The sequence below is a fragment of the Muntiacus reevesi genome, chromosome 18, assembly GCF_963930625.1.
Source record: "Muntiacus reevesi chromosome 18, mMunRee1.1, whole genome shotgun sequence".
Taxonomy (NCBI): Eukaryota; Metazoa; Chordata; class Mammalia; order Artiodactyla; family Cervidae; genus Muntiacus; species Muntiacus reevesi.
This window is the reverse complement of record NC_089266.1, coordinates 10,780,131-10,803,003: the sequence shown is the minus strand read 5'-3', so window position 1 is coordinate 10,803,003 and position 22,873 is coordinate 10,780,131. Positions and strand designations below refer to the sequence as shown.

Genomic DNA, 22,873 nt, shown 5'->3' with positions numbered 1-22,873 from the left:
ACAAGCTCTGTCCCTCCATCCCACCGCCTCACCACTGATGTGGGGACCACAGTCCACTCGCCAGGGAGTCCATGCCCTCAGTCCCCTCAGCTGTTAGGGGAGCAGCTGTCCATTCTGCAGAGGAGACCCCAGTGTCCCCTGCACTGGACTGGCTTACCTCAATCTCCTCTCTGTAAGTGAAGGTGACAGGTGAACCAGTCTGAAACATGTTCTTTTTAAAAATTTTCTGAAGCCAAGATTTTGTAGCAGTGAGGGTCCCCTGGAAGACCGTTTTTACTGAATTCTTTCCAGTTTCATTTCCCAGCCCTCCTGCTGAATCCTGTCACCACAAGAGAGAGACAGAGTTGAATCGACCCCACATGGCAGACCCAAAGGATCATCCAGATACTTCTCCACCCGCCTCTGCGGCTGACGCCACCTATGCACACGGCAGAGCCTGCATATTCACAGCACTTTCATTTCCCTGGTGTTTCAGGTTCACTCTGGGTGGACAGCATGGGGGTTCAGGTAGGAGAAGCAGTGGCATGGACGTGCCCTCAAGTGACCCCAGGTAACTGTAACAGAGGCGATGCTGCCTCACCAACCAGTAGACCTCCCGGTTTCTGAGCCGACAGACAAAGGAGAAGGGTGCACCACAGTCTCAGAGCTTCCAGCAGCTCAGAAAGCCAAGCTCGTGTAAACCCTGTCCCCGAGTGACATTCTAGGGCCAGGAGGAAACCCAAATCCCTACCCTGGTGCTCTTTCCTTGCAGTTCTCCATTCATTCCCACCTCCTGAAAAGCCCCTTTTCCCGGGGGTCAAGGGCTCTAGGGATGGGGATGCCTCTTTCCTGCTCTCCTTCCCTTTCTCATCAGAAGCATCTTTACCACAAAGTGGATTCATCCATCAGCCCCACTTAGAAAGAGACCTCTCCCAGTTCTGATGTGTATTCTCTTTTGCTTCAACCGAGTCCCACAGATTGTGTAAGTGTCAAAGCCCCCCAAACTGGATCTCTGGTGTCACTCCCTCCTTCCAGAGACGGTTGGCCCAAGGGCTAGAGACATCATAGTGAGGGGACTGCCCAAGGAGCTGATCGCTAAGTGGAAGACCAGTACAATCAGTAAACAGGGCAAGTAACAAGATAGGAAAGGCACATAAAGGGTGCTCCGGACTTCCCTATAGCTCAGATAGTAAATAATCTGCCTGCAAAGCAGAAGACCCAGGTTTGATCCCTGGGTCAGTAGGATCCCCTGGAGAAGGAAATGGCAACCCATTCCAGTATTCTTGCCTGGAGAATTTCATGGACAGAGTAGCCTAGCGGCTACAATCCATGGAGTCACAAAGAGTCGGACACAACTAAGCAACTAACACACAAAGGGTGCTGTACCCAGTCTTGGGTGTGTGTGTGGAGGGGCAGGTTCTCCCCTGAAAGATTCAGGGAGCTCTGGGCAGAGTGTGAGGGGTAGGCTGGGTTATGTGTGGGCAGGGGTACAGCTATGCTGGGAGAATAGCACAGAGGATATGGGTGGTGTGGGTCAGCAACAGTTCTCAGCTGAAAATGGGACATGCTGGCCCAAAGTGAAAGTCACCAAATGAGCCAGCAACTTCTCGAATGATCCAGAAACTTTAGCAGGGTGTGCTAAACTTTAGCAGGGTGTGCTAAACTTTAGCAGGGTGTGCGTGCCATCTGCAGTCTGGCCTAGCCTAGACCCAGGCTCCATATCCAGCCATGCTAGCCTACCTGCAGAGCAGCAGGATCCTCCCCTCCCTGACGCGCACACGATGCTCTCTCTCTCTGTGGGAACGCCAGCCCCTCCACAGGCCCCGTGTTCCCAGGGCACCTTATGGACATGCCAGTTTAGTGTTAACCATCTGTGCTGCAATTACGTGCTCACTGGACTGCCCCCTCCTATGCATCCCTGCTGCCAGGCACCTCTCTTCTCCATCTGGGTGTGCCCTGCAACCAGCAGATGATGGGCTGTTAGTGAACGACCCAAGCCTAAATATCTTCTCTAGAACATTTCGCCTTGTCAAATGGTCAGTCTAAATAGGAAATCACCTATCACCTTCATGTGGAAGCTCAAACTCAACCGGGTGAAGATCACACAACAATGGGAAAAAATGAGCTGTGGACACATGCAACTGCACACATGGATCTCAGAGATGCGCTGAGCGATGAAAGCCAGACACAAAAAAGGACAGAGTTCCAAGACAGGTGAAACTGACTTGTGATGGTACCAATCAGGAGAGTGCTTATCACTGGGAGGTGTGGAGGGAGGGGGCACAGAACTCTGGATTGTTCCCACAGCTTGATGCGGGAGGCGGTGCTTGTGTAGAAAGGCTCTGGGGTGTGCACTGGGGTGTGTGGACCTTGCTACTGTATTTGAGTTTCAGTGAACAGGAAAAAGGCCCGGGGGGAAAGATTAGGCATGAACATGCATTTGGGTGGGGAGATTCTTGGTGGGGAGATTCTTGGGTGGGGAGCCCTGGTCATTTGCTGGGCTCTTGAATTTACCCAGTCACAGCTAATACTCTACACTTGAACTTCTGCACTGCCTCCTTTCTCTGTTCTTCCCTCTAACATAAGCCCTGGAGGGCAAGCATGCAGACCCTGGCTCACCAAAATAGCCTCATGAGCAGAACAAAACCCGGCCTCAGGTATGTACTGACACACCTGAGGGTGGAATCAGCTGTTCTGTCACTCCACAATCCTAGACTCAGCCTGTCTCCTTTTTTTTTTCCTATCTCCTTTTTGAATAGAGGATGCCTCGGGTTCCATAGCTCTGCTGGGTATGGCATTATGTGTACATGTTCCACTTACCACTACAGGTTTAAGTATAATAATTCTGCAAACAATCTCAGCAGATAAGGCAGGCATCTCATAAAACGTATGGGCTTTTGATATTCTGCAGGTAGTTTTGTGAAGTTTCAGGCACACAGTCAAGTAGGACTGTATCAAGGGCTCCTCAAGAATCCTAACCCACAAAGAGTTGAGAGAAATGAATGAAGTAATTTAGGAGAAATTCGAAAACAGTACCCATTATTCATGACAAGTTCCTTCCCTTTAAAACGCCTACAAGGAAGGCATGTACTTGATCCCATATAGGATAACATCCAGAACATTTCCATTAATTTTGAACTTGTGACTAAGATAAAAAGGAAAAAAAGTCTTTTTGGTTTGCCTCCATGGTCTGAACTATTTTAACAAAAGCAAGTTAAATTATTTCCAAGTGTATTCCTTTGTTTAAAAAAAATCTTAAGGATGGATATTACCAAAGATTCAAATACCATACAATTAAAAAAAAAAAAAGAATCAGTAAGCTACAGGGAGGGGAAAAAAGAAAGAAATGCTAAAAGCATATGTCTTGTGCATGAAATTTCTTTCAGCTCTAAGTGGATCTTCTTATTGGCTGATACACGACCAGAGCTGAAAGGTAGGGAACTGATCAGGAGGGTTTAGAAGGTGGCAAGAGACAGGAATTACTGGGGCGATTCTGTAATACACAGAATTAGATGGGGTCCATGAAGTCCCAGGTGCTTGGTGTTAATGCAGATCTGAGACTCCCACCTCCATCCTGAATACCCTAAGAATTCAGGTGAGGCGATCCCGGGCTCCGAGAATCTAAAAAATTACTTTCTCTCCCACATATATATTTCTATTGTTCTGCATTTTGTACACCATGCCTTCAGAGTGTCAGAGCTATTTGCCGAAGCAAAGAACTTCAGATAATTATGGAAACCTACTTTGGATTTTTGTAGTCAACTTTCCTGACTTGCAAAAAAAAATGTGAAGTTTAAATATTGATGAGATGCAAAATGTAAGCATGATTATGTAATATGATGGTGATCACTGAAAAATAAATGACAAAATACAAAGGAAGAAAATGGAAATAAATCAAAACCTTATCAGCTTATTTATATGCTTTTCTCTTTTTAAAAAAGTAGGATGATTACATTAATACCTTGAAAAAAGAAATGGAATATATATTAACTTATGGCCTTACATTAATGACAGCAAATATGGGATAAAGCCAATCATAAGGGATAACCTTATGCAAGAGAGACTGCATTTTACTTTTCTACTTACTTTTTCTGACAAATATCCAGAAGTTGCAGCAGCATTTTAAAAGTATTCTTCATACTCTAGAGTTGGGAATAAGAGAAAAAAAGGGGAAGATTTAATCATGATGCCAACATCTTTGCTAAAAAAGAACCAAAAATCCAATATAATTGAAAAAGAAATTCATAAGGCCTGGACTCCATCTTAGGCCTGTCCATGCTGATCATCCTCGGCCACCACTCCAATGGACTCTGAACTCTGTGTTTAGTGCCTATGGAAACGACATCAGAAGGATAAGACCCCCTCCGGACAGGGGAACCTTGAAGATCATATCCAGGTTACTCCTTGCCTAAGAGAACACATACACTAATCACCCCTTCCTCCAGACAGGCCATAAATTTTCTGTACCTATTGGAGTGTAACCTCGGACTTATTAATTATTGGCTAATTGTTTAACTATCTAAGCACATGGCACATGAATGATGGGGTTATTGAGATTGTATTTACCCTTCCTTTGTTTATGTAGGTCTCAAGGAATTTGGGGTGGTAGGTTCGCATACGTACACATAGGGTATAAAAGATTTTCACAAATGCTGGTCGGGGTCCTTGGCTAAGAGGAGACTCTGCCTTGGGCCCGCCAGCATAAAAACTGCACTCCACCATCTGCATTGTCCTTCTGAGTGAGTTTGTTTCCCGGAACGTGTGGCTACAACATAATTAGGTACAATAATAATTTTCTTTCTATAAACAAGTTTTAAGGGGCTCAAATACTAGTCTTTTACAAACAAAACTTAGGATTTAAAATTATACCATTTTTTCCACCCCCAAAATGGGAAATAGCATTAGCAATAGCAGATAGCAATTAGGAAGTGGACCAGCATGCTGGATAACTTCTAACCCTGACTTGCACGGTCTCACGTACCCAAGACTATTGTTTTATTGAATTTCATTTAGTGAAACAGAATAAACTTAAATAAATCAAACTTTCATCCTAAGAAATATTGACCATGCCCCCACCAGGTCTCTTATTTCTAAGTGCTTTACCACGTCAGGTTTTCAGAAAAGGAGAATCACAAACTCTGACTGATTAGTTCTTGACCTGCTTTTGTTAAGCAAAGACTCAAGAGCCGATTCCAGACAACAAACCTGGAGGTTTCTGTTGGAGATTTCCTTAAGTCCTTCCAGCTGGTACCAAGTCCCTAGAAGACAGTCCAGGACACGCAGAGGAGACTGACTCAGGTAATCGATGAGGTCGTCCATGTAAGGAGCCAAGTTACTCAGAGGAAGCAAACTGAACCAGGATCGGAATAGATACTCATCCACATTCAGCAAATGTCTGTTCTTTTTCATTAACTTGAGTAATTCTTTCCTATTTAAGGGAAAATTGGAACAGAAAAAAAAAAGAGCAGCAGTGAGATCCATAAAACAGACGAAATTAATTAAAATTTATCCTAGAAGAGATCTAGAAAGTTCTGATTTAAAAAATGATTGAAATGCCAAGAACTCAATCAAATGAGAAGTAAGCAATAATATATTAAGAATTCAGCAACATGGATGAACTCTGAGGACATAATGCTCAGTGAAATCAGTGAGTGAACAAATAATATGATTATATATATACATACATCATATATATATATACACACGTACACACCGTTCTTCTTTATCCATTCATTTGCTGATGGATGCTAAGGTTGTTTCCATATCTTGGCTATCATGAATGATGCTGCAATTAACATAGGGGTGCAGATGTCTCTTTGAGATACTTATTTCCTTGGGAAATACACCAACAAGAAGGATTGCTGAATCATATGGCAGTTCTTTGTTTAAATTTTGATACTGTTTTCCATTGTGCAATGATTTGTGGACTGAGCTTGTCAATGTGTGAATAAGCAAGTGCCTGGATCAAACAACCTATTGAACCCAGTCCAGAGAAGGTCTTTAAATTATTCTGTTCTGTAATACTGTCCTAAAGACTCAAAAAGATGGCATCAGGAAAGTATGGCAGTGTGCAACAGAAGTGACAGAAACTACAAGAAACACATGGAAAAAGCATCACTACATACTAAAGGTCACTTTTGCCTGACAAACACAATCTTTAAGACCAATTCTAATGTTGGTCATTTTCTTGCTCATCATCTAAATATCTTCTAGATAGTCAGTCTTCTAGTTACATGTCCCTGGAAGGGCATTTAAATATATATATATACATACACACACATACACACCCACATATATATATATATATATAATTATATAAATAATTTTATTTTGGTTTTAACTTTAAAATGTTCCAATAATAGTGAGGAATCAATAACTTAATTTAGCTCACTCACTATTTCAATCCCTAAAAGTGTATAGGCTAGATCCTATTGGATTGGGGAAGGGGGATAGATGAGACTTGGTATAGTTTCTCTGGCAAAAGACAAAGTAAGTGGGGGATGTTATCTGTGCTTAGAACTAAGTGCTAGTATTAAAGTTTTGTACTGAATTTGTATTTCCTATTAAATTTTTGTACTTAAATTATATTTACCATTTTTCTTTTATGGATTGCGCTTTCTGTGTCTTCTCTAAGAAATATTTGCTTGCCTCAAAATGGTACTTCACTGCCTAAAGATGTGTACCTACAATCTGTGAAACATACAATACTGTATGTTAACTATATCTCAATAAAACTGTAAGGAAAAAAAATTGTATCATTTGTGGCTGACTTTTAAGCATGTAAGCACCCAAATAATCACACTTGGATGAAACCTTGCAAATACATAGGCCAAAGTTTAACAACAATGATTATCTCTGTGGTTGCAGGTCATTTTTGTAGTTTTCCATTTCTTGCATGTTTAAAACTTTTTAAAGAAGCAATTTTAAGGGAAGTGATATATTACGTCCGTCATCAAAAGGAGGGGTAAGTGGACACTGGAAGTCCACTGGAGATCTTGGAAGCACAGTTATGATTCTAAAATTTACATACACAAGTGCAGGTCCAAAACTTACTGATCTGGTCTTCTTTCCCGAAACTCCGAGAAGGAGATGCCTTCAAGGGCTGCCCAGGTGTCCTCAGGCTGCATGACTGAGCCCTGGGCTGGCGGGGACAGGTCCATGCAGTGGTGCAGCACAGGCAGAGCACACACCCAGAGGTCAACCTTTTTGTCCATGCACATTTGGCACAGGTTTACCAAGGACGCTCGCCAGCTAGAAAGGGAACAGAAATGGACATGAGTCCATTCTCCATGACAGTGGGAGAGACAGAAGTTCAGAGAGGCTTGTGATCAACAAAAGGTCCCTGATGTCAGAGCTGGGACTTCAGTTCAGGTCGTCTGGCAACAATAAACCTACATATGAAGCAATTTTTTACATATAAGTGGGGAGCCTATATATAATACATGCCATGATCCTTACAATCACAAATGTGCATGTTTCTCAAGACCTGGAAACACATGTACGTTTCCCAGCTTTGCTTTTCTCTTTCAAAATGAACAGGATTTAACTGGGTGTTTAAAATTTGTAAAACCAGGAGGCAAGTGTCCGTCAAGTCTGGCTGCTCAGAGAAGGCTACCCAATATTATTCTTGAGTTCAATTCAAACAGCTGCAGAAAAAAGACCTGGGGATCATCAGAGGGTTCTGGGGAGGTGTCTCCAACCAGTGAAGCCTAAGTGCCTTAGGACACGACACAGCCTCCACATGACCAGAGCTCCCCAGCCCAGCACAGTGGGCATGGCGGTGGCTCTTGGACATGCAACAGCGGTGGCAGAGGCCACGGGGAGGTCATTCATGATGGTTCCACAAACATCCTCGAGCCCAGCTTCATTGTCTCACCATGACGCATGCATGCATGAAAGTCACTCAGTCGTACCTGACGTTTTGCAACTCCATGGACTATACAGTCCATGGAATTCCCCAGGCAAGAAAGCTGGAGTGGGTTGCCTTGCCCTTCTCCAGGGGATATTCCTAACCCATGGATCGAACCTGGGTCTCCCGCATTGTGGGCAGTTTCTTTACCAGTTGAGCCACATGGGAAACTCCCCTGCCCAAATACAGGCCCTCAGGGCTGAGACATGATACACCGTAAAGCTGCCCCAAAGCAAATATTCAATAGAATATGTAATAAAATGAAACATAATACATAGACCAAAAAAGGCTAATGGGATAAACACTGAAGTGATAACAGTTTAGTTCAGTCGCTCAGTCGTCTCCAACTCCTTGCAACCCCAAGAACTACAGCACGCTAGGCTTCCCTGACCATGGCCAACTCCCAGTGCTTACTCAAACTCATGTCCATCGAGTCGGTGGTGCCATCCAACCATCTCATCCTCTGTCATCCCCTTCTCCTCCTGCCTTCAATCTTTCCCAGCATCAGCATCTTTTCAAATGAGTCACTTCTTCACATCAGGTGGCCAAATTATTGGCGTTTCAGCTTCAGCTTCAGACCTTTCAGTGAATATTCAGGACTGATTTCCTTTAGGATTGACTGATGGGATCCCCTTGCAGTCCAAAGGACTCTCAAGAGTCTTCTCCAACACCACAGTTCAAAAGCATTAATTCTTCGGCGCTCAACTTTCTTTATAGTCCAACTCTCACGTCCATGCATGACTACTGGAAAAACCATAGCTTTGACTAGACAGACCATTGTTGGCAAAGTAATGTCTCTGCTTTTTAATATGCTGTCTAGGTTGGTCATAGCTTTTCTCCCAAGGAGCAAGTGTCTTAATTTCGTAGCTGCAGTCACCATCTGCAGTGATTTTGGAGCCCAAGAAAATAAAATCTCTCACTGTTTCCATTGTTTCCCCAACTATTTGCCATGAAGTGATGGGACCAGATGCCATGATCTTAGTTTTCTGAATGTTGAGTTTTAAGTTAACGTTTTCACTCTCCTCTTTCACTTTCATCAAGAGGCTCTTTAGTTCTTCTTCGCTTTCTGTCATAAGAGTGGTGTCATCTCCATTTCTGAGGTTTTTGATACTTCTCCAGGCAATCTTGATTCCAGCTTGTGCTTCATCCAGCCTGGCATTTCGCATGATGTACTCTGCATATGTTAAGTAAGAAGGATGACAATATAAAACTTTGACGTACTCCTTTCCTGATTTGTAACCAGTCTTGTTCCATGTTCAGTTCTAACTATTGCTTCTTGACCTGCATACAGATTTCTCAGGAGGCAGGTAAGGTGGTCTGGGATTCCCACCTCTTTAAGAATTTTCCAGTTTGTTGTGATCCACACAGTCAAAAGTTTTGGCGTAATTAATAAAGCATAAGTAGATGTTTTTCTGGAACTCTCTTGCTTTTTCAATGACCCAACAGATGTTGGCAATTTGATCTCTGGTTCCTCTGCTTTTTCTAAATCCAACTTGAACATATAGAAGTTCATGGTTCATGTACTGTTAAAGCCTGGCTTGGAGAATTTTGAGCATTACTTTGCTAGCATGTGAAATGAGTGCAATTGTACAGTAGTTTGAACATTCTTTGGCATTGCCTTTCTTTGGGACAGGAATGAAAACTGACCTTTTCCAGTCCTGTGGCCACTGCTGTGTTTTCCAAATTTGCTGGCATATTGAGTGCAGCACTTTCACAGCATCATCTTTTAGGATTTGAAATAGCTCAACTGGTATTCCTTCACCTCCACTAGTTTTGTTTGTTGTGATGCTTCCTAAGGACCACTTGACTTCGCATTCCAGGATGTCTGGCTCTAGGTGAGTGATCACACCATCGTGGTTATCAGGGTCATGAAGATCTTTTTTTGTATAGTTCTGTATATTCTTGCCACCTCTTCTAAATATCTTCTGCTTCTGTTAGATCCATACTGTTTCTGTCCTTTATTGTGCTTATCTTTGCATGAAATGTTCAGAATGATCTCTGTTCATTTCCAAGGCAAACCATTCAATATTACAGTAATCCAAGTCTATGCCCCAATCAGTCATGCTGAAGAAGCTGAAGTTGAACGGTTCTAAGAAGACGTACAAGACCTTCTAGAACTAACTCCCAAAAAAGGTGTCCTTTTCATTATAGGGGACTGGAACACAAAAGTAGGAAGTCAAGAGATAACTGGAGTAACAGGCAAATTTGGCCTTGGAGTACGAAAATGAAGCAGGTCAAAGGCTAACAGAGTTTTGCCAAGTTTTGCCACTGGTCAGAGCAAACACCCTCTCCAACAACACAAGGGAAGACTCTACACATGGACATCACCAGATGGGCAATACCAAAATCAGATTGATTATATTCTTTGCAGCCAAAGATGGAGAAGCTCTATACAGTCAGCAGAAACAAGACCAGTAGCTGACTGTGGCTCAGACTGTGAACTCCTTATAGCCAAATTCAGAATTAAATTGAAGAAAGTAAGGAAAACCACGAGACCACTCAGGTATGACCTAAATCTAATCCCTTATGATTATACAGTGGAAGTGACAAATAGATTTAAGGGACTAGATCTGATAGACAGAGTGCCTGAAGAACTATGGACGGAGGTTCGTGACATCGTATAGGAGGCAGTGATCAAGACCATCCGCAAGAAAAAGAAATGCAGAAAGGCAAAATGGTTGTCTGAGGAGGCCTTACAAGTAGCTGAGAAAAGAAGAGAAGCTAAAGGCAAATGAGAAAAGGAAAGATATACCCATCTGAATGCAGAGTTCCAAAGAATACCAAGGAGAGATAAGAAAGCCTTCCTGAGTGGTCAATGCAAAGAAATAGAGGAAAACAAGAGAATGGGAAAGACTAGAGAGCTCTTCAAGAAAATTAGAGATACCAAGGGGACGTTTCATGCAAAGAAATGACAACAGTGAGTGGTAAAATTGTGGGTAGTTTTTATTTCTCGTATATCTTCATCCATTCTATGATAAATACTTATTTTTATAAGTATTAAAACCATTATAGAGCTAGAAAACCATCAGATAAAAACCACTAGAGAGCTAGAAAATCTTTACACGCACACACACACACACACACACACACTACCTCTGAGATGTTTCAAAGATGTCTTTCAGGTCCTTGGGAAAGGTGTCTAGTGAATTGGTGTCCAAGCAGAGGAGGTGACAGAGTGAGGCCAAGTCTTTTTCCAGTAAGAGGAAGTTGAATTTTTCCACTAAGAAAAGGACAATCATGCCCATTCCCAATTTACTCTTCACTGGGCAGTCCTCAGGCAGACGGTCCCCACTGGTTTCCAGAAATGGTGCCATTTTCTTTGTCACACACTCCCACAGGTGCTTCCTCACCTGGTCCCCAGAGAAAAGGAAAACACATAACCATGGCGTTGAACCCACCAGAGGTGTCAGGACCTGCCCATCACTGAGCTTCGTTTCCTGTGAGCTGGGTAGGGCCTGAGGAATGAGAGGCAGGGAAATCTCTGGGGAGGAGTCGCCCTCCACCTGCCTCCCCACTAAATCCTGAGCATCCTCTTGCCCCAGGCCTTTGGGAGGTACCACCAGTGGTACATCCAGAGGCCTTAGCATGCTGGAGAGGATCTCAGGTGGGGGTCCTAAGCCTTATAAGGGTTCACATGGCTCCAGGTCTGTCTCAAAAATGCCTAAGCGATACCACAGAGCAGGTGGAGATGTAGTGAAGGAGGGTTCTAACCTTCTTCCCAGTCTTCCCCAGGAGAGATAAGGAGGTGGGACCAGTGGGCAGGGGGTGAGAGGGGAAGTGAGGAGATGGGACCAGTGGCAGAGGTGGATCTAGGTGAGCAGATGGGAAGAGGAAAAACTGGAGAGAACAGAGAATTCCCTAGACAGGACACAAGGAGAAAGGGGACTGAAATAGCCTGACCCTCTCCACCAGCATATTAAAAAGCAGACATCACTTTGCAGACAAAGGTTCATCTAGTCAAAGCTATTGTTTTTCCAGTAGTCATGTGTGGATTTGCGAGTTGGACCATAAAGGAAACTGAGCACCGAAGAATTAATGCTTTCAAACTACGGTGCTAGAGAAGACTTCTGAGGGTCCCTTGGACAGCAAGGAGATCAAACCAGTCAACCCTAGAGGAAATAAATATTTCTGAATATTCACTGGAAGGACTAATGCTGAAGCTAAAGCTTCAATAATTTGGCCACCTGATACAAAGAGCTGACTTATTGGAAAAGACCCTGGTGCTGGGAAAGATTGAGGGCAGGAGGAGAAGGCGGCCACAGAGGATGAGATGGTTGGATGGCATCATCGACTCAACGGACAAGAGTTTGAGCTAACTTTGGGACATAGTGAAGGACAGGGATGCCTGGTGTGCTGCAGTCCATAAGGTCGCAAAGAGTCAGACATGATTGAGTAACTGAACAACAACAATAATCCACCTGGTTCACTGAGTCAAGGGGTCATATGGCCACTAGGAAGTGGGGTGATGCTGAGCACTCAGGAGGTAGAAAAGAGAGCTGTTGCTGACACCCCTGAGACAAGGTACCTCCTTCTCTTCATACTGTAGAGTACTCCACGGCTGTTCTTCTCCTTCATAAATCATGGGCACACAAATGACAGAATAGAGCTGCTGGAACTGGGTGAAAAATTTCATTAAATTGATGGCATTCCAGGTCTCAAGGATGCGGAAGATGCTGTCCAGCATGACTGCAGCCGCAATCTGCTTGCCTTTCACCAAGTCTCTCCTTGTACCATCTGTTATATGATCCATCCATTTCTGAAATGGCCCAGGGGGCTTCATACGAATTATGTCATCGTACTGATGCCAGTCTAAGAGTAAAGAGAATATTATACTTAGGGACATTGAAACCCACTAGACCTGAACACTCCACCCTGGAAGGTTGATGTTGACCAGAAGAAACAAGATGAAGGAGCCAAAAGGGAAGAAAGACAGGAAAATTACAGAATGTGGTAAACAGAAGGCAGCCAGCACTCACTCACCCTGGTACCCAGTTACAGATGAACAACGTGGGGCCTGACCCTGGAGGTAGCACAGATGTTTAGGACAAGTAACCTAGACACTCCACAGTGAACTGAGTGAGGCCCAAGCTCACACCATTCATCTGCCCTGAGAATACTGAAATCATGTCTTTGTCGAACTAAACAGCTCAACACATTTGGTACGTTAGTTCCTTAGGAAATGACCACATGGAAGTCAAAAATTTCATACTGAAACTGCATCACTCAGTAGGAATTGTGCACCATTTTGGTATGTTACTTGGTGCAAGAGCTCCTTTCCTCTGTCCTGGGAACCATGGTGCCCACTCCACGAAGGGTGGTACAGTTCACAGGGCAGACAAAACAGCACTCAAATGGGCTAAGGGTTGAACTCACGGCTTCTCTTATAACCAGCTGAAATGATATGAGTGCAGACCTAGAAAACCCAGGAAAATCAATCGCCAAATAATTAGAAGGCAAAGAGGTCAGTAAGACACCAGAGGCAACACAAGTGCATAAAAATAGCCAGGAAAATCAGAAAGTCGAGTCTCTGAACAAGCCTCCTGCTCCTTGTTGCCCAGCCTGTTGTCTTTGCTGGAAGGCCCTGCTCACACATCCCTGCCCCATCCCAGGCCTGTCTGGCAACAACTAGGAATCACTGTTTGGATCTGACCTCAAGCGTCAGCTCCTGTGGAAGCTTTCCCTGCTCCCTGTGTTTCTCACAGGTGGGGGACACAGTAACCTCTCTCAGTTTTATAAAAACTTCCTTCCAGAGAAAAGGTGGGTGAGAGATGCTGGCCTGGGACAGCCAGTGCCGTGGAGATTGTGAGAGTGCCAGTTGGGGTCCTGGGCTAGGGACCCCCTCGACCCCAGGACAGTGGGGCAGGGAGGGACATTAATGGTCTTGGTCTCAAGACTCTACTAGAAGAATAAAATATTTAAGTTCCAACCTCCTAGAGAAAAAAGAAAAAAATTAAAAAGTATGAAAAAGAACAAGAAAACAAAGTAGACAGAAAAGAAATGATGATTAATCAAAAGTGAGTCTTCCATTGACAGTCACAATTCATGCTAATGGGCTAAGTTCGTCCAAAATATGATCAGATTGAGAATTTCCCTGGTTGTTCAGTGGTTAGGACTTCCCACTTCCACTGCAGGGACAAGGGTTTGATCCAAGGTCTGGGATCTAAGATCCCACAAGGCACACAGCACAGGAAATAAAAAGATCAGATTGAATGGGAAAACAAACAAACAAACCAACAAAATCCCAGCAAAACAAGGATGTGGCTGGAACAGCTGAATCTGAGAGAAAGCAGCGGAGCTGGGACAAAAAGCAAAGATGCTGAGGTGAGGGTGAGGAACACAGACACAGCAGAGTCAGTTTCAGACAAAATGCAGCACAAGGCAAAAGATACTGGAACAGACAGACTGCCAGTGACGGCTGTTTCTGCCATCAGCACAGACATCTGCCCTCTGGTCTCCCTGCATCACCGGCTGGAGCCCAGAATCTCCATTCTGCCTGCCTCGCAACAGTGGCTTCTACCAATGAGAGTGCTCACAGGAGGCTTAGAAAGAGGAAGAGGGGAGGGAAGACATCTCTCTGTTTATTGGGATTATTGAAAACTACATGTATTTAACATAGATAAACTACCATCACACCAAGTGGAGCAAATTATAAAACATTCCTCAATCAACAAAATTCCAGTGCCTTCTAGACAGTCCTCACAAATCACCTACATGGATGATGTCAGGGACTGGGGCACTTCCCCACCTGGGCTCAAGAAGTGACCTCCAGACCCTCAGAAGTCACCAGAATCCCTCCCTGGCCTTCCCAGTCCTTCTATCAGTTACTATGACTCACCTCCCATCCACTTAAAACTCTTGATTTAACCTAACTGATCTAGTTATCATCTCCCAGGGAGTTCTAAGGTTAGCCTACCCACAGGACATCTAAATAGAAGAGCCTATATGGAGAAATAACCAAAGGGCCTGAGGGCCTTTGCAACAAGGAAGGAAGAGCTCTAACACTCAAATTTTTCTAAGCTTGTAAAATATAATTATTGAAAAACACTATTTAAAACAATATCAAAAGAACAGCATGTATATTATCTGTGGTGAAACAGATCACTAGCCCAGGTGAGATGCATGAGACGAGTGCTCGGGCCTGGTGCACTGGGAGGACCCAGAGGAATCGGGTGGAGAGGGAGGTGGGAGGGGGGATCGGGATGGGGAATACGTGTAACTCAATGGCTGATTCGTGTCAATGTATGACAAAACCCACTGAAATGTTGTGAAGTAATTGGCCTCCAACTAATAAAATAAAATTAAATTAAAAAACAAACAAACAACAACAACAAAAAACAATATCATGCTTAAGAAAGCTTCTGAAAATAAACTAGCTTGGAAATTCTGAGTTACTCTCCAACTTAAAAAATCTGTTTAATGAAACAGTTTATATAACTCAATATTTTAAAAAGACCAATCAAAAAATGGGAGAAGACCTAAACAGACACTTATCCAAAGAAGACATACAGATGGCCAACATGCACTTGAAAAGATGTTCATCATCACTAATTATTCAGTTCAGTTCAGTTCAGTTCAGTCACTCAGTCATGTCCGATTCTTTGCGACCTCATGAATCACAGCATGCCAGGCCTCCCTGTCCCTCACCAACTCCCGAGGTCTACCCAAACCCATGCCCATCGAGTCGGTGATGCCATCCAGCCATCTCATCCTCTGTCATCCCCTTCTCCTCCTGCCCCCAACCCCTCCCAGCATCAGAGTCTTTTCCAATGAGTCAACTCTTTGAATGAGGTGGCCAAAGCACTGGAGTTTCAGCTTCAGCATCAGTCCTTCCAATGAACACCCAGGAACTGATCTCCTTTAGGATGGACTGGTTGGATCTCCTTGCAGTCCAAGGGACTCTCAAGAGTCTTCTCCAACACCATAATTCAAAAGCATCAATTTTTCGGTGCTCAGCTTTCTTCACAGTCCAGCTCTCACATCCATACATGACCACTGGAAAGACCATAGCCTTGACCAATTATTAGAAAAGTGCAAATCAAAACTACAATACTACAATAACGTATCAGTGCACACTGATCAGAATGGACATCATCCAAATGATACAAATACCAAATGCTGGAGAGGGTGTGGAGCAAAGGGAACCCTCTTATACTGCTGATGGGAATGTAAATTGGTACAGCCACCTTGGAAAACAGTATGGAGTTTCCTCAATAAAACTAAAAATAGAGCTACAATATGATCCAGCAACCCCAACAATCCCACTCCTGGGTGTATATCCAAAAAAGATGAAGACTTTATTTTGAGAAAAGACATGCCCCTCCATGTTCACTGTAGCATTATTTACAATAGCCAAGACATGAAAGGAAACTAAGTGCCCATCAGCAGATGAATAGATAAAGAAGACATGGTATATATGCACAGTGGACTGTTACTCTGCAATTGAAAAAATATTGCCATGTGCAGCAACTGGATGGATCTAGAGAATATCATATCAAGTAAGTCAGAGAAAGACAAATATTATAACACATATGTAGAATCAAAAAAATAATAATAATGATTTATAAAACAGGCACACAGACAGAAAATAAAACATCATTACCAAAGGGGAAAGTGAGAGGGAAAGTATAAATTAGGAGTTTGGTTTAAGAGATACACACTACTAAATATAAATTAGAAAAGTGACAAGGATTTACTGTGTAACACAGAGAACTATATTCAGTATCTTGTAATAAGCTGTCACGGGAAAGAGTCTGATATATATATGATATATATGAATCTGATATATATCATATATATATGTATAAAACGGAACCATTTTGTTGTATCCCTGAAAGTAACACAAAAATTGAAATATACTTCAATGAAAGAGAGAAAAAAATGAAAAAGGGGAAAAAAAAGAAAGAAAATCTTTTTAATGGACTTTAAAATGATTGTTTCTGTGTTGTTGTTATTATTTTTTTTTTTTAAAGCATCTCTATCTGATTTGACAGCTTAAGTACCAGGATCCAACCACGTAAATCTGAAGTGACTAAAGCAGTGCTTCCTAAGTAAGAGCAAATGGGACCTGCCATCCCAAATCACTACCACGTCTTCTGCAAAGACTAGATCAACACCAAGTATTGTTTGATGATGGGCCATCTAAAGCATGGAAACAGCCAGTTTGGATCATCCAGCAAGTGAAAGGCAAAGTTAGAAAGGATCATAGGACTCTGGGATCAGACCATATAGAAGAGAGTCATAAAAAGGCAATCAAGTCAACACTTGGGCACATTGAAGAAGAGAACATGACTCTAGTTTCTTCTCTGTCTCTTTGGGCCAGTTCAAAATAACTAAACATCTACCCCACTGACTTCTATTGCTGTCAGCCCAACTGAAATCCCAGCCACGGACAGCATCAATGGCAAAGACCCCTCCAGATGATTCCAAACTCAGCCATCAAGTCACTTCCAGCTTTCAGTCCTGCCTAGCTGAGGCCCCAGACATCAGAGAGCAGAAACCACCCAGCCCTACTGTGCTCCATCCAAACTCCTAACTCACAGAAGTAATGAATATAATAAAACTGTTTTATGCACTCCCAAAAAACAAATAAGCAAAATAAAGTACCTGGTCTTGGTGACAGAAAAACTGACAGATCAATCCTTTTAAACAAAGATTTTAATTTTAATCTAATAGATATACATACAGCTTTTGGGTCTACAAACTTGATTATCCATTCTTTCTGAGGATACATGTAATGTCTATGACAGACCAGGAATTCAGCTACAAAGATCTGAGCGGTTTCCTAAGAGTAGAACCCATATAGGCTCTCTATATACAACACATGCACATGTATGCACATACCAAACAAACACTACACACACAGTGCATACAGTGAGTGGAACAGAGCACAGAGAAAAGAATTAGCTACAGACAAGAATAGAAAGAGAAAAGGAGAATAAAGTGATGAAAAGTAAATGGAAAAGTGAAGTGATGACAGACAGCAGTGAGTGGTGGATCTGGCCCTTGGTGGCTTCTGCTGGATGTCTTATTCATAGTTGCCATTTGGAAATCTGGGAAGGTCTTCTATCCTGTCTGGCAGCCCTGCTTCCCTTTCCCTTGCTCCTGCTCACTGCTGCCTCTCTATGCCCCAGTCCCCTCCCTTCCCAGGCAGATCCACCTTCTCTACTTTCCCTTAGAAAAAGTCCATTTCCTTGTTTACTCTTGTGAGTGGTTAAGCTAGACTGATCAGAAACATGCTTCCAAGCTCAAGTTTAGGAAACATAGAGCAGGGAGGTAGGGCAGGGCCAATGCCAAGCAAAGAGGACCCACAGAGGACAAGGAAAGCCTTTACTCCCCAGAGAGGAACGTCAGCCTCAGAAGTTCTGATCAAGAGTCCAGACTTGGGCTTACCTCCAGAGTCCAGAAGGGAAGGTTTCACCCGCAGACAGCGGTTCACGTGCTCGCCTTCCTTTGGCTGATCTTTGTAGATGAACTCATACTCCTCAGGGCTCTTGCCTCTGCAGATGACGTACTTGTAAGGAATGGGTTTATCCATGTGCTCCTTGGAAATGATGGTGCTGCCTTCAATGAGATACCCATTCTTATGTAAGTCTCTGTGAATAAACAGGACAGCAGCTGGTTATCTGAAAATCCTCTGCCAGAAATTTTCATTCTTCTCAAACACAAAATGAACTACAGGCCCAAAGCTATGAATATATGCTGACTGAGAAGATGCTTCTAGAACAAGGCTTGGTTTCCACATAGAGACAAAGACGACCAAGACGAAGTATGACAAAGAAGTGCATTATAAAGAAGAGTTTTTTGAAATATTCATCTCCCAGAAGTTCTAACGATTAATCAACTTGATCAAAATTATGATTTCAATATATTTCAAAGACTGGACATTCTGTACATTTCCTTATGGGCCAACTGGGATATACTTACTTGCTGTAGTGCATTTCACAAACATTATAACTCCATGCAGGCTTCCCGAATTCTTTTCCACCCCTGACAAATACTTGGTGTTGGTGGGGGTTGAATACCAAATGCTTAGAAATAATTGCATGGAAGTACACTGTGATTCCGTTCGCGGAGCTCAGCAAGCTGAGGGAAAGTCACATAGGAAAACACCAATTATATCTGGATTTCTCTACTCCCTGCCCACACACATACACAGGCATACATGTGCACACACGATCTTGTTTCTGGGCGTGCACTAACACACACCCCAGCAAAGTGCAAGAGAGCCCACATTTCAGATAGACTGCCCACCATGTGGGCCTCCTTGGCTCTTCCTCTACTGTGGAGGAGGACAGTGGGCACAGTCTGGGGTGATCTCTGCCCAGCTCCAAAGAGCTGGAAGTGGTGGGAGGGGGTGACTGAGTACTCTGGGGCATGACTGCCTCTCTCCTGACTTTTGTAAGGTCCATGCTGCTCAGGTCCCCAGAGACCACGTGATGGCGCATTTCAACCAGTCAAGGAATTGGGACAGGTGCCCCTCCCTGCCTACCTCCTGAGCGTTGCCTTTTGCCCTGAGAATCAACAAGCAGGCAGCCTGGGAATCTCCTCTGGGGTGGCGTGGCCCTTCCCAGCCCCAGTGCTGGGTGGGGGCCAGGCCTCTGCCTCCCTGAGCCAGTTGCACCCACCTCTCCTTAGCTCGCTGTGTGCTCTGGTTCCTTTGCTCCTTCTCATTTTTCACAGGGGCTGCATTATTTCTGTTAAATCCCTCTGGCTTCTTCAGGTTCTTTGGCTTGGCTTTCTCATTTTCACCTGTTTTCCCTCCGGGAACAGTCATCTGGTCCTTGGTTGCAATTTCCTGGAACAGGCACCCAAACCCCAACCTTTAGACCAGGCTCCAAGCTTGCCCCCAACACGGGACGCTTGTCACAGTCACGAGACTGGTCACATCCCTTCCCTGCTCAGAACCTTCAAACGGCTTCCTGTCCACCCACCACAGGCTCCAAGGACTCCTGTCCCAACATCGTTAACCCCAGCCTCTCTTCCCTTCACCTGCTCTTGGAAGAAGCAGCTTTACTGCTGCCCCCTAAACAAGCCCATCACACTCTCCCTTGGGGCCTTTGCATGTCCCCAGATAGGCACGTGCTTGCTTGCCACTCTTTCAGTTCTCCTTGGAGAGGCCCTGACTGGCACCCACTTCAGTCCCTTGCCCTATTTCTCTCCAGGGCACTTCGCACAGTCTGGCTTTGCATGTCTTTCTCCCCCCTAGAATGTGAGCTCCGAAAGGCAGGAACTGGTCTCATTCATGGCTATACCCCCAGCACCTAACACAATTCACCAAATGATTAAGCCGTGGAAGGAACGGGACTAAAAAGGAGCAGCCCGTGGGATGGACAGCAAGGATGGGGAGGGCGTCCTGGAGAGCCGACCACGCAGGCACGAGACGCTTTACCTGGCGGTGGTCTCGGGAAGCAGGTAAGTTTGTGTGCGGCTCTTTCGCTTCCTCAGTCTTATCTTTAACATCTTTCTCAGCTCCTTCCACTGAACCAGCTGGCTCAGCTGCAGCATCACTTGCCTGGAAAAAATAAAGTCCCCAAACATCAGGGCCTAACTGACAAAGTGCACAGGGAAACTTGGACTCAGTGGCATGAGGGTCAGCCTCTTCCACCAGCCCAGGAACAGGGTCAGCGGCTCAGGGTAGAGGCACAGCCCCTCCCACAGCCCCCCTCCCAGGAAGCAAGTCCCTGTGTACGCCATTCAGACAGTGAGGTGTTGTCAGATCCGCACTGCACAGCAAGGTACCGAGACATGGCAGGCCAACCCAGGTCATCAAATTCACCCCAGAGGCAGGAGCCCTGGCCAGCTGCCCGATGGTCTGCAGCTCTTTCCTGGGCTTGGAGGTGTCCGCCTTTGGCTCAGGCAGCAGGAGCTCCTGGGCAGTATCCTTTTCCCTAGGAGAGCCTTCGCTGGCAGAAGTGGGGAGTTCTTTGCCCTTGGAGGGGCTCAGGAACTGGTGGTCATTCCCTTCCGGGAGGGCTCCTCCCAGAGTCTGGTCCTGAGGTGCAGGGCTGCTCAGAGACTCGGTGCCCGTGGCTGCTTCTGCCTCTCCTGCAGCCTCGCCTTGCAGAGGGTGGCCCATAGCCTCCAGTGGTATTTTGCCCACACTTGGAGGCTGGCCTGGCTCGTGAGTGGGACTACCCTGCTGAGCTGGGCTTTGGCATGGAGCTGTGTCCTGGAGCCCAGGGTTTGCAAGTGAACTCAGACTACAGGGCTCCAATGAGGACGGGGACAAAGAATCCAGCTCTGCAGATGTGGAAGCATTCTTCCAATTCCTTTTCTTCCTTTTACTCCTGCTACATCGCTAAACAGAAAAAGAGACACTCATTTTGTTTCTCAGGTTTTCTACACTCTCACCAAAGGTTTCCTCCAATTTCCTTTCAATTTCTGAAGTACATCAAGCGTAGCTCAACCCAACCACCTTACAACTGCTAAATCTGCCATTCCTCTCTCTTGGAAAGAAGGAAACTGAGCACGAAGTGAACGGGGCTGGTAAACAGAGATGAGTGACATGTGGGGAGCAGTGATGGTCACACACTTTGCTTTGCCCAATCCAAGCTGAGACCCTCATGTGGAATACCTTCCGATGGGAGGGCCTTGAAAAGATGGCTTTCAAATGTTAGAAAGTATGCACAGGCCTCGACATGTTACACTCTTAATATGGTATGTATTACATACAAAATAGAGATGGAAAAATGAGCAGAAATCTAAGCTGTTCCTTCCTGCACTTGCACTGGCACATTATGCTTCTGCCTGCAGATCCTCACTCAAAGGCAAGAATCCTCAGCTTCGGAATCAGACGAGCTTGTAGAAGCAGTTGTGGCAGGCCCCTGCGAGGACCCCGAAGGGCTGAATGCCCTGCATGCATGGCAGTCTTGGTCTGCAGCAAAATATTGATTAGTTCATTAAGTGCCAGTAACCTGTGATCCTCCCTGCCACTGAAGCCCAGTGTGGGCCTAGGGCTTGGCATCTTGCCCCTTGCCTGGGCTGAGTCCTCAGGAGAGGGAGATGGAAGACCTTGGGGTTTATCTGCACATGGGGTGGGACATCTTGTTCTGGGTCAGCTTCCAGATTTTCTCCAAGAAACCTGACCAAACTTCCAGCCCATCTGCTTGAAACAAGCAGCACAACGCACAGGCTGTCCTGAGTGGCAGTTTCCCAGTCTGACATCAATACCAGCTAACACTGTGGTAGACAGAAGGAAGGTCATTCAAGGCGGTCATGCCCCCAACTTCCAGGGCATATAGATCTCTGAAGATTTTGCCAACATACTGATGGTGACTCAGCACATCTGGGGGACCTCAGGTCCTGCATTTCCATGCTGCTGCTGCCAGTCCAGGCTTGCTCTGTGAGCACTACCATCAAGCAGCTCCCCACTCCAGGCACCAGCACCTCCATTAGCTTTCCTGGTGGTCCTGAAGTGCAGCCTCACTGGGAACCACAGATCAGACCAGCAGGAAGCTGTATGCAGACCCCACAGCCCCAAGCCCTTTGCAGATTCTCCTCCTTTTTGAAGGCAAGCCTGGTTTAAATTAAGTCGCTTATGCTGATCTACCAAAAGGAACCTGGAACTCTGTCCTACGCACAAGGAACAAGAAAGTAAGACGAGTTCCTCCCCCATAAAACTGATGGTTTACTGGGAGAGAAAGACTAAAACCAGATGGTTTTAGCTTGTTAGTAGGACTTGGAGGCTTTCAGCAAAGAGGCTTAGGTTGAGTCTGAAAGTCACTGAAAGCCAAGAAGGCAGTTTCATCAATAGGCAAAGATTACTGGGACCAATGCATCTGAACGTGGCCAAAGCCACAGGCTACCTTCTAGTTTGACCTGCTCACCCAGAATCAAAGCTTATGCTTGGCTAGAAGACCCCACATGACTGGCCCTCACTGTCTGTCAACCTCATCCCACCCTAGTCCCGCCCTGGCCTCCAGCATCAATCCTGTTTTTTACTATCTGTACTTTAGGATGTTTCGGCATGTGCGGGGACCTTGCTCA

General features: G+C 44.9%; 1 protein-coding gene across 4 annotated transcripts in view; it reads right to left on the bottom strand.

Annotated features, from left to right (window-relative positions):
* LOC136149507 (E3 ubiquitin-protein ligase RNF213-like) overlaps positions 1–22,873 on the bottom strand; it is a 124,527-nt gene that overhangs the window by 69,307 nt on the left and 32,347 nt on the right. For all 4 annotated transcript variants that reach the window (XM_065909818.1, XM_065909816.1, XM_065909817.1 and 1 more), the window contains 11 exons: positions 20,277–20,399; positions 19,513–19,682; positions 18,812–18,970; positions 18,278–18,480; positions 12,414–12,697; positions 10,982–11,238; positions 7,033–7,230; positions 5,185–5,407; positions 4,066–4,121; positions 2,800–2,953; positions 158–319 (listed from right to left, as the gene is read on the bottom strand). In XM_065909818.1, coding sequence (XP_065765890.1) covers positions 158–319; positions 2,800–2,953; positions 4,066–4,121; positions 5,185–5,407; positions 7,033–7,230; positions 10,982–11,238; positions 12,414–12,697; positions 18,278–18,480; positions 18,812–18,970; positions 19,513–19,682; positions 20,277–20,399 — 1,989 coding nt within the window. The remainder of the gene's footprint in view (positions 1–157; positions 320–2,799; positions 2,954–4,065; positions 4,122–5,184; positions 5,408–7,032; positions 7,231–10,981; positions 11,239–12,413; positions 12,698–18,277; positions 18,481–18,811; positions 18,971–19,512; positions 19,683–20,276; positions 20,400–22,873) is intronic.